Source organism: Labrus mixtus, chromosome 10 (assembly GCF_963584025.1).
Source record: "Labrus mixtus chromosome 10, fLabMix1.1, whole genome shotgun sequence".
In the NCBI taxonomy this organism is placed as follows: Eukaryota; Metazoa; Chordata; class Actinopteri; order Labriformes; family Labridae; genus Labrus; species Labrus mixtus.
Genome location: NC_083621.1, coordinates 9,548,516 through 9,560,447, shown reverse-complemented (window position 1 = coordinate 9,560,447; position 11,932 = coordinate 9,548,516). Strand labels below are relative to the sequence as shown.

Here is an 11,932-nt window from a genome sequence, read left to right as displayed (position 1 = left end):
CAAACGTGAACTTTTGAACCAGCCTTGTCAACAGTTACCATAGATGTCTTTAAACATCTTTTCAACAGAAAATTGCTCATTTGGATGTTATATATCTTCATGAAAGGTAACCCTCAATTAGTGTACATGGTAGACCGGGTGTGAATAATGTCATGTTATCCTTCTGACCAGATTTTACCATTATATAATTGTCAATCTTTGTGATTTACAATATACTCACAATTGCAAGAGGTCACATTGGTTCTTTTTCTGTTTATTGGCTGTTGAAACAGCATTCTCAGCTCTTTGATCTAGTTTGATATAAATATGGTATTGTTGATTTTTTTTAAAGGAGCATATTCCCAAATTTAAAAAAATCTTTAAAAGCCCTTAAACATGCCTGACCCTTGCAACTATATTTAATTGACAAAACAGTTTATTGTAAAACGGTTTTCTAAAAGAACATATCAAATATGCCACCTAGTGGTTGAAACAAATAATACCACAACTTTCAAAAGATAATCAATTTTCACATACTTGCTCCTTTTTTTTTTTTTTTCAAAAACTTTTTTTTTCCAGACAGAGACCTATACAAAGCTGTATACCAGTAATTACCTGCTGTTCTAAAGCGTTGGTTGATATTCATCAGTCTTAATAAAGAACAATCAAACACACAGAAAATGCTAGCTTCAGTTATGATCAAACCTATAAACACAAAAGTGTTACAGAAACGTGGTTTGTAAGGTTAGTCTTTTTATTCCTTTTTAAAAACAGTGTTTTGGCCTCATCACAGGATGTTATCCCTGTGTTTCTGGTTGAATGCAATTGTTGTTGTAGTGCAGAGGAAGGAACTTATCAGGAGTTTCCTTTCAAAGAGGAAAGTGCCCCCTTCCTTTCTAGAGAGGCTAACATTTTTTTGTGCTGCAAGAGGAGGACACAGGAGAAGAAAAAGTTGGAGCTGTCCTGCACAGTTGGGATGTGTTAGTTTCTGGATTACCTACTCGTCTTCATTGCTCATCTGTTTCAGAAGATAATCATACCCGTTGAATACTGAGGAGTAACATAGAATCAATTGCTCAGGTAAGTTACATATAGAATGACATTTTAAATTCACAAGCTACATCACTCACATCAGTTCCTTAGAAAAAAGTCCTATTATTTCTTACGATGCATTTTGGTTAAGTAATGTCCTTTGGGATGTTGAGGCATGCCTAAAATAATTTAATCTATTGATTCTAGAGGTTACCTCGCCTGCTGGTTCCACCACACATTTAACAATTACTGTAATATTCTCATAAACTTTTAACTGGTCACTCCTGCCCTCCATGTTGACTGAAACGCTGCATTTCCTCTTGATGCCCTGGCAATGAATGTATCAGGTCAAGGAATTATAAGCAAAGAGTAAGACATTCTTACATTCGAGCATAGTTTTTTATACTGTTAATCACTATTTCTATGTGCTTTGTTTTACTGTATATGCTGTGTAAGTATAGGTAAACATGTTAGCACATATTGTGCTGAGATTTAGTGCTTAGCCATGTCGCCTTTTTTGTCTCATGACTATGGAAAATGGTCAATGGCATTGAAAAAAAAAAGAAGCACAACACAACACAAGAAATGACATGCAAACTTGTTCCTTCAGCATATACAGCAGTTGATATTTGCCAGGATCTTGCGAGGGGGAAGGTGTCTCCATTCATGTTTGTATCAGGCTATTATCAAGAATACTCCACAGTATGATCACATAAATATGATGATAAATCAAACAGATATACACAATCCTAGCAAAGCATGCATTTTGTTGCTTCTCCCCTTTTGTTAGTCAAATAATTTAAAGACTACAAAAGACATTTAAGGTATTTTACTCACAACTGGTGTACAGTTCTAGTGCAAGGGGAAAATATCTACCTGTTCTGCGCATTTAAAGAATAGCCGTTTTGGCATGTAGGTATATAGGTTCACTCAGGAGGCACATGATAACATGGTTTACCTCGTCGGTCTGACATCTGACATCTCACGTGTCATGCGGCATGCAGCCAGATGGTGTCTTTGACTCCTGCAAGAATAAAAGAGGTCACCCAGTGTGATGGCTTGTTACTATACATTAGATCATATCTCACTTCAATGGGTCTATATTAATACACCAGCACTTTGACAGTTACAAGATGTCCTCACAATAACACATTTAATAAATTCTCTTTTCTGGTAGATAATTAAGTATGGATACAATTGCATGCATTCAGACTAAACAAATACGTAAGAGGGGATTTTTGGCACTAACACAATCAGTTGGAATATTAAAGTGTCACTGAGTTATGTTTGACTTTGTCGATGATATTTAGTGGTTCCTTACTGTGCTTAAACATGTAGTAGCTGCCATAGAATATCTACAAAGCCAAGTGCTACTTTTAGTTTTTTAGGTCTTAAAATGCACCTCAACATTGGGAATAAAATACAATTTTAAATATTAAAACTTTAAAAATTAGTTTGCAGACCAGCAGAATGAGGCCAGTCAACCTTCCCTGTTTTATTAGTGTAAACATAATGTATACTGCATTTTATTATATTGTTTAATGAGACTGATTATAGCATCACATAGTAAACTATCATAAAAAATATGTACATACTCAAACTTCAGATCATAAATACAGCCAAAGGTCTTGTTGTGTTACATTTATGGACACCATTAATGGAGGCATGGCATTAAAGATAATCACTATCCTTACCATGAAGCAGTAAATGTCAGAAGGTGAAGGTCTTGGATACAGGAAACCAACATGGCCTTCACTACAAACAAAGGAAACACTGCAGTCAGCAACAAAATGGGTGCTCTGGTGGATAATCGTGTATTAACCATTTTAATTAGGATCCCCAGCAGGACCCAGTTGCTCTGTGCTGCACCTTTTTGACCCAAAAATCTGAAATCTAAAATATTATTTTTACACACATGATCAAATTAATTATTCAGTGTTTTGCATCTTGACTGTGAAAAATGTTGCCAAAACTCATCCAAGTCTTATTAAAACTTCAGCATAAACACTTATTTTTTAAAATTATTTCTACCCTATAGAAAGGAGGTCAGAAAGGTACCTGAATATTTAATAATACATTTTTAGTTGATCTAAGTGTGGGAGAATCCTTGTCTATGTAGTAGTTATTAGGGATGGGAATCACCAGAGTCCCCGCGACACAATATTATCACGATACTCGAGACACGATGCGATTCTATTGCGATTTTAAACATTTTGCGATATGTGGAGAATTGCGATACAATATAATGCGATTAAGCTTTTTAACTGCATATTATGTCCACTTCACTAAACTAAATCAAGAACTGTTTTGTCAAATAAGAAAAAGTTCTCAGTCTATTCATCTCACTTCAGTCTTTTTATTCCTACACAATGTGAGTCAAGCTCACAAACTGACCAACACTGTGATCTAAGTAAAATCCTGTAAAAGGCTGCATGCAGCATAAAATCTGAACTGTTAGTATTTGTTAGGTGGGGGTTGTTTCTATAGTAGATGAACAATGATGAAATTGTGAAACAGACTGTGGATCATCTTAGATTTATTCAGCCATGGTCAGACAACACAGAAACGCAACCCATATGGCTGACAAAGTGCAGACCATCGCTGACCCATGCTGACCAAGATCTCACAATCATTGACAAACATTGGCAAAGTGGCCATCATGGACAAAGTGGCAGAATGGCCAAATCTTCATCTTCACAGTGTTGCTTATATTCTGCTAGAAGGTACAGCCCACAAATTCCTGGCTGCTTCGGTTCATCTCTAAAAGGCTAGAAAGAAGACATCACCATCATATCAGACATATACATTTCTTCAGTCTCAGAGTCACATTTCCTTTTCAGCTCACAACAGACACTTGGCTCCAAACCAAATATAACTCTGCTGCTTATGAGGTCTCTTACACATGTATTACAGCTTCACAAACCTAAAATAAGAATTACTCTTAGATGGTTGACACAATTTAAAGATATATCCACAAAATTATCAAGATGAATGAATTCATGAAAATACGTACTAACAGTATTTCAGTCTAATCCAACTTTAACATGAATTCTTAATGCAACTTGTTCAAAATGAAATGTGCAACCCCTTCAGCGGTTAAAAATTTAAAAAAAAATCTAAAATATCATATTAAAAATAATGATACTTGGCTGCCATGAGACGATATAATATCGGCACACAACTATCGCAATACTATGCTGTATCGATTTTTCCCCCCACCTCTAGTAGTTATAATTTTTGTCTCCTTTGTGATGTTGTTTGGCATGTGTAAAGAACACAAAACATGATGGGAAAGTGGTACCTTTTTTGAAGGAAGGATCAGTAGCTGGATTCATTATTAAAAAATATTTGTTAAGTGTTAGTGAAGGCTATTTAAACATATGTTATACATCTGATCTGTTTTCTAAAAAACATGTTATTTAATTCATGTTCTCATTACATAAAATAGATATAGACATAGACATAGTTATGGTTTAAATAGATACTTGTTAAATATCAGCTGGCTGCATCCTCTAAAACTGTACTGAGAGGTGGTGGAGGCGGATAAGAGATTAAAATCCAGCCGTTTGAGTGCAAGGTTCTTCTCTCATTTTATACTGGAATCTGATAGTAGGAACGGGGAACAGAGAGATCTGTTTAATATGGATACAAGTTAAGCTCACACAAATACTGTTATATTAGTTGTGAAAAATCATCAAAAACCACAGTACCAGAGGATTGTGAACAGAATATAACTGCAAACTATTATTGTGGCATAGAGATGTCTTTCAGCCAGTGGTGTGCACATGTCAATATGTTTAAAAATCAGGAATCTATAGGGGTTTACAAAATGTTTTGAACAGAAGATTTATCCATGTCTCTTTTATAGAAAAGTCCACTCCAGGGTTTATCAAAGACCAGGGTTTTCCAAGAAAAGTTCCTACATTACATCAGTTCTAAAACCTCATTAGAGATTCAAATTATGCCCAGTGTGTTGTAATAGCCAAAATAAATATTTGATTTGATATTAACATAGGCATAGACCTAGTCTTACAATGAAATTAGACTGACACGCTTTGGATTTTTAAGTTAAAACAACCACCATAGAAATTAAACACATTTTAAGACTAAGCAGTCTAATCTTTGCACAGTGTGGAAAGTATGAATTAACATATTATGCAGAGAACCTTGAATGGGAGAATTAGGCCTATATCAAAATAGAAATAAATAAAGTAAATAAATGAGACTTTAGCTTACTGGTGTCACAACAACAGACGAGCAAAACAAACATTTTCATTTCAGGTCTGTAAACAACAGTAACTGACAAAGAGTCCTTACCTTTTCTCATGTTTGTTTATGGATACTCAGCTGTTTCCCCATTGTGTGTTGGTTTACCGCGGAGTCGCGGACGGGTGATTGGCTGTACCGAGCGCGAGATGCTCGCCGGTGTTACGGCTGAACATTCGCCGCTCATCGACCCGAGGCAGTGTTACCATTATTGATTATAGCCGGAATGATGGTAGTCACGTCCTCATTACCATTACCGTATGTATTTAACCGTCTTAATAATTGTTTTTTTCACTTTTACTTTGTTACTATTCGGCTAGCTGGCTAATGATAACTTGAACATCTATTTACACCAATGAGAGCAAATTTACACTTATCTCCTACCTGCTTTTTTTGTGTGGTAATTTGCTGTTAGAACCAATAGATTTCGGTTTGTTTTCCAACCATTTCACTATGTTTCCAACTTGGCTAGTGTGGACTACCTGTATTTTCTAATCCATCTTTAATAGGCTACTTAAAATATACACCATACTGGACTTTTAGGCCTGGCGACGGGTCAAATGAGGCCAGATGTGCTGCTAGGCTTGTGATGCACTTGCGGTAAAAAGCTTTAGAGTCACACTGTTGTAAAATGCAGAGATTGTTTTTTTTTTGCGTGTAGATTCTGCAGATGAGTGCAGAAACAAACTCTGCACATAGACCTCATCATTGTGCACAGTAAATAAGCCATGATCAGCTCTTCTAACTAGTAGGCTATGGATGCTGGCTGTAAGGCTGCAGTACATGCCCCAGCTATTTAGAATCACTTTCCTTAAACACCACCATGTGACCATTTTTACATGCAGGAGATGCTCTCAGAATTCATCAAATAATCCCAAACTACCTCCTAGGCTCTTCCACTGTCCCTTTGCCTTTGAAGTCTTGAGTGAAGTTATGGTGTCTCAATTACATGCAATGGCGCAGGATTAAGCTTATGCCAAAGCAAGATCTATTTCTGAAATTCAGAAGCATGTTTTCTGAAGCCCTGACTTGGTTAAAACAGCTTACTGACCTTGAGGATTCATCAGTATGTAGTTTTTCCACTTGTGATCACAGGGGGATTTCAATACGGTGACTGAAGTGGAATATTTTTTCTGCATGGCTACATATGCAGAGACATTCCCCCATGAGATTCTCTTTGATGACAGAATAGCAGACTGCACAGATGTGTGTTAGTGTGTGATACACTTTACTTACATTTAAAGATGTGTGTTAGGTATTTATGAGGGTTATTAATGTATCCGCTGTTCAGTTAATGGATTAGCATGCGATGCATCCACATACATGAATTGTATTAGGGGCTCATACTAATAGCTTTGATAGCACAGTGTACTTTGTAGTCTTTATCTTTCCCTCCATCAGCAAGCAGTGATTTACTTTGTTAAGGTGTGACCTCATCCTCCTGGCTCCCTAATACCCCACCTCCCCCTCTGAGCAAGAGCAGGCAACCCTGTTATCACCCACGCATACACGCAAACACACACACACACGCACACACACACACACACACACACACACACACACACACACACACACTTATAAATACACGTACACACACTTGTAAATTCACATACACACAGTGCAGCAAAAAAGGGGACTGGGGTAGGGCTTGGGAGATTTTCACATTTTATTTTCAGAGTATATATGTCTATCTCAGTGTGTGTATGTGTGCTCAGACTTGCAAAAAGGCAGAGAGAGTGTGTGTGTGAGAGAGAGAGAGAGAGAGAGAGAAACAGGGGAGGCGAAGGGGAGGGAGTGTGGATCATGCATGTGCATTAACTCAGCTCCAGCGGCACAGCAGCAGCAGCAGCAGCAGCAGCAGCAAACAGAAACAGCAGCAGCACAGGAGGGAAAGAGAGAGAGAGAGAGAGGGAGAGAAAAAGACAGAGGAGAGTTGGAGGGAGGGTAGTAGTCTCAGGCACAGGAACAAAAGCTGCAGAGGACTGCTTTCCATCTCCACTAAAAGAACAACGGAGGAGTAATAGCTGGAGGAGGGGCCGGTCATGATAGTAGTGAGACAATAACGGTGGAGAAGAGGCACATCAGTAGTCAGAGAGGACTGAAAACAGGGCGCTTCTCTTCTCTGCTCTCCATGTTTTGGGGGGCTTCACGTACCATTACCTTCGTCTCCAAACCCAGAGGAGGATGTCTGTGTCGGGGAAGAAGGAATTTGACGTGAAGCAGATCCTCAGGCTCCGCTGGCGCTGGTTCAGCCATTCGTCCCAAGGTTCATCTGGCGGCGGAGGTGGCGGCGGTGGCGGGGTGGGAGGCTACATCCAGCAGGATGGCCTGGATCACAGAGGAACGCCTGTCCAGGGCCGGCTGAAGAGTCACTCTCGGGAAAGAGGTGTTGGAGGACTACGGAAGACCAGCAGTCCAGTCCACAGCATCTTAGCACCTACACCAGGGCCCACACCTGTCTGTGTCAGAGCCGGTCATCAATCATGGCACCATCAGCAGAACACCATCCAGGGTCTCCAGGTCAACGAGGAATCTTCAAAGAGCAGCTCCTCGCCCAGCACCACAAGGAAAGAGGATGCCAACACCGGCCAGGAAGATGTGAAGAGCAGCAAAGAGGAACCTGCAGAGGTGGAGGCCAGAGAGAGGTATGAATCTTATCAGGTGTAGGATACTGAGGAGACATAGATTTATTTTTGGTGCCACATCAGTCACTTTGCATCTCATTAGTTCAGTAAGTTATTACTGTGTGCTGTTTTGGGATGACATGGTTCCCCCACATTTCATAGTGAAAGCATTGCCGCTAAATAAAATATGCATTTAATTGAGAAAGTGTGACGCCTGAGGCAGAACCCTAGGATTAAAAAGTCAGACTGCTTTGTTGGGATCAGTAGAGATGAGTCCTTAAGAGTAAATCGTACTGAATCTGTTCAGAATTTTTATCATTTCTCAGATTAAACACATATCAGAAGCCTTTAAGCTTTAATATTTGACCTTCCATCCTGCATGTAGACCCTTTAACTAAGCTAAGAAGAAATTATCTACACAGCTATCATTTTCCAATTTACTCAGACCCGGCAGCTGCCCCTATGGCTCACCTGGGGACAGCTCACTCTCATTGTCCACAGCATGTTGGGCAGCGTAAACCAATAAAGCATCCCTTTAATTATTCAGGAAGAGACCAAAAGCCAAGGCTTTTTTCCTCTCCCTTGTCTGTGCTGTGGTGCATGTTACATTCATAGAATCACTCTTCCTGATTCCTGAGCATTTAGTTTAAAAAAAGAATACTGCTACAGTCTTAAGAGAATACGAGGAAAGAACCATTACATCTTCTAAAAAGTACCCGGACCAATAAAAAGAGGAAGCATAGTCAGATGAATTACCTAGAATGACAATACATCTACTTTATAAGCCCAAAGCTGTCTTAGCTAGTGGACTGAACAGGTTATTAAAATGATTCCTGCCACATTCTTCCACAGAAACTGAAACCAGCCACCAGTCATAGATCTCCACCCATAAATCCCACCACCACCTTTTGTAGGATGTGTTTTTCTTCCATGTGATCCTACGTCTTCTTTCAGGAAGTAAACAGGAGATGTGTGTGTGTGTGTGTGTGTGTGTGTGTGTGTGTGTGTGTGTGTGTGTGTGTGTGTGTTTGTGTGTGTGCGTGTGTGTGTACGTGCGTGCATGCTGGCACAGACACTTAAAGCACCTCACTTCAATGATGAAAATACCAGTTCTCCTTTTATCTTGTCTGTGACATCGTAAGGTGATTGAACCTCAATCTTTTCTGATTCCTGCATGTACCTTTTGTTCTCTGCACCTGCTGGTGAAATGAACAACAAATGTAAACCTGTCCCTTTGTTTTTATATATGAATGTCACTATTATTGAACAGATAATTATAAATGCAAATTGTCCATCTACAGCCCAAAACGTGTGCCTTTGTGGTTTAAATGGGCAGTGGACGGTTTAGTTCCCTGAGCAGAACATGAATTATTCTGAGCAAAGATACAGTTTTGGAATCAGCTCGATGTTCGGCTCCCCGTGTTGGCATAATTGGCAGATGTTCATGTTTTGGGGCTCCCTGTGCTTGAAAAGTGCATGCATAAAAGATGTGCCTCACAGTAATGTGTAACTCCAGCTCTCAGGGGGACCTTGAGTTCACGCTGGCCATGTAAAATACAGCACAGCCGTCACATTTTGACAATGATACTGAAATATTGAACTAGTTCCGCTCTGGTGGATCAGAAAATATATCCTTCGCTCTGCTGTACTTGTAATTTGACCAACAGAAATGGAATCAGACTTTTTAATGGGCTTTATATGTTTATCCCCCATAATTATCAAATGTGTTTTTTATAGTCATTAGGCTGCCTAAGTAGCAAGAAACAAATGGTCTGATGATGTGAACATTTATCAGGAATAAACATGGCCGTTTAAAGATGCCATACTTGAATCAAGGTTTAGTTGAATGGTAATGCAGTCACTTGATAACTGTAAAGGACCTCTTACCTGGAGTAATGTTTGGACAAGCTCTGCGTCTTGAGCTTTCAGAAGTTGCACAGTGAATTAGGCCAGTGACTGTGTTGACACACCAAGGCTTGCATGTTCGTCGGTGGCTAAGCAGATGTGTGGATGTCACTGAGATATGCACATTCATTCACTCCACCAGCTGGGTGGCCCTATTACGTCTCACATCATAAATCCTTGACACATAATTTGTCACAATCCCTCAGGCTGAATGTAGAAATGAGTTCTGCCGGCTATGAAAGATGCAAAAGTTTTAGCCATTCCCCTGCAGCGAGAAAAAAACGTGTCAGTCATTCTGTCGTGCATGGGCCTCGGTCAACATGCATTCACACACTGTTTACAGGAGAAACGTCCTATCAGTTTCCTTTATTCTTTCATTTACTTTTGTTGTTTATGTTTAAGAAGTGAACTAACAGCTCATCTTATTTGGATATATCTTACTGTAAACAATAATATCAGAAAAGTACTTTTTTACTTTTCAATAATTGATGTTGACACACATAGTACTGTCATACAAGTTCATGCAAAGGAAAGTTCCCTGGAGACATTGCACACTTCTACTTTGAGTTATTGAAAATGTTTTTCATATTAAATTAAGCTAATTATTATTTTTTTTTATGTGTGTTTGCCCTGCCTGAGTACAACTCAAAAGTCTGTGACTCATTTTGTTGTGCTATGCCAACATAATAATGTTGTTCTGTAAGCATTCAAACTGACGGCGACAAAACTGCAGAGTTGTTAAATCAAGTGTAGTGGAGTATGTAGGATATAACACCTTGTTGTTTTCCCACCCTCGCTCCTGACGCCCCTACCTATCTGTATGCTGTATATTTGTTTGTCCTCACGACTTTCATCTCCAAGACCTCTCCCCACGGTTGGCAGAGAATATACGACAGAAGTTAACCTGAATGGAATGGAAACCCTGACCTCTCCCACATAAACACTAACACAGGCTTGACTCAGCTGCCGTTTAGTTTGAATGATATCTCAATTCCCTCTCCGCTGCCTTGGAGAAGAAATACCACCACCTCTCCCCCTGTCAACAGCAGTAATTCAAATGTTTGTCGGATGCCTCATAACACCACAAGGCTTAAAGGGTCTCAGTCTGTGTGACACATCCGACGGAGGCGTCCTTAAGATGCTGTAAATTGCAATATACAGTATATCTGTTGTAATCTCTACATGAAATACTCAGGGTGTAGGAGATTCTGGGATTGCTTTTAATTGATTCTGAATCTTCTTTCACTCCTGCAAATCATCATTTTGTGTACAACAAGGCCAGCTCAGAAAAATGAATCTAGAGTTTTCAGTAGTAGTACTTTATGATATAGAGGAAGACTGAACATTAATAAGAAGAAATACAAAAACATACTGTATGCTGTACACATTTCTGTTCAAATGTGGATCAGTAACCCCCCCTATAAGTAGAGCTCACGACTTAGTTCAATGGTGTTCCAGACCACCAACATCCAGTAATTTGAAAAAGAATCATGGAGGCACAGACAACTGAGATCAAACTGTAAATATGTAAGTTTGTATACAAAGTTCAACTTAATTATATGTAACAAAGCCATATTTCTGAGAAAAACAACAACATATTAAAAATGTATAGAAAATGTGGGAAAAATACAAAATTATAAGCACCCAGTGTACAGGATTCATCATTTCACATCACAGATAACAACTCTAGTTTTTTAAAGGTTAAGTTTTAAAGCCCAAAGTAGATAAGCTACAAATGTGCATAGGAAATCAATTCCTGTATCTATACATATTAGCATATTTAATTTGTACAGTAGACGATGTGCATGCCTGAACCCTTTATGCTTTAATAACGTGGATTCATTTGTTTACCCCGTAACAGCAGATGAAAATAAATTACGGACAATCCAACGGTGATGACAGTGTCATATATATATGCGAGTTAACCCGCCATCAGCAAAGCAGTGAGGAGCTTTCTGCTAAGATCTGCACATTTTTCACTTACAGGACGCCCCCAACCCCCAAGACACACACACACACACACACACACACACACACACACACACACACACACACACACACACACACACACACACACACTATTTCTAACCAAATTCCTCAGCGTTAGAATGCACAGCTCAGCATTG

General features: G+C 39.1%; 1 protein-coding gene across 2 annotated transcripts in view; it reads left to right on the top strand.

The window, feature by feature from the left end:
• The first annotated feature begins 905 nt into the window (after nt 1-905).
• The window catches only part of klhl4 (kelch-like family member 4), a 29,104-nt gene continuing 18,077 nt past the window's right edge, over nt 906-11,932 (top strand). Inside the window, exon 1 of one of the 2 annotated variants that reach the window (XM_061047984.1) lies at nt 906-1,059. Coding sequence is in view for 1 of the 2 variants with exons in the window: in XM_061047983.1 (XP_060903966.1) it covers nt 7,462-7,922 (461 nt within the window). In the remaining variant the exon portion in view is untranslated. Of the gene's footprint in view, nt 1,060-5,176; nt 7,923-11,932 lie in introns of those variants that run through there. The other variant, XM_061047983.1, reaches the window with a different exon arrangement.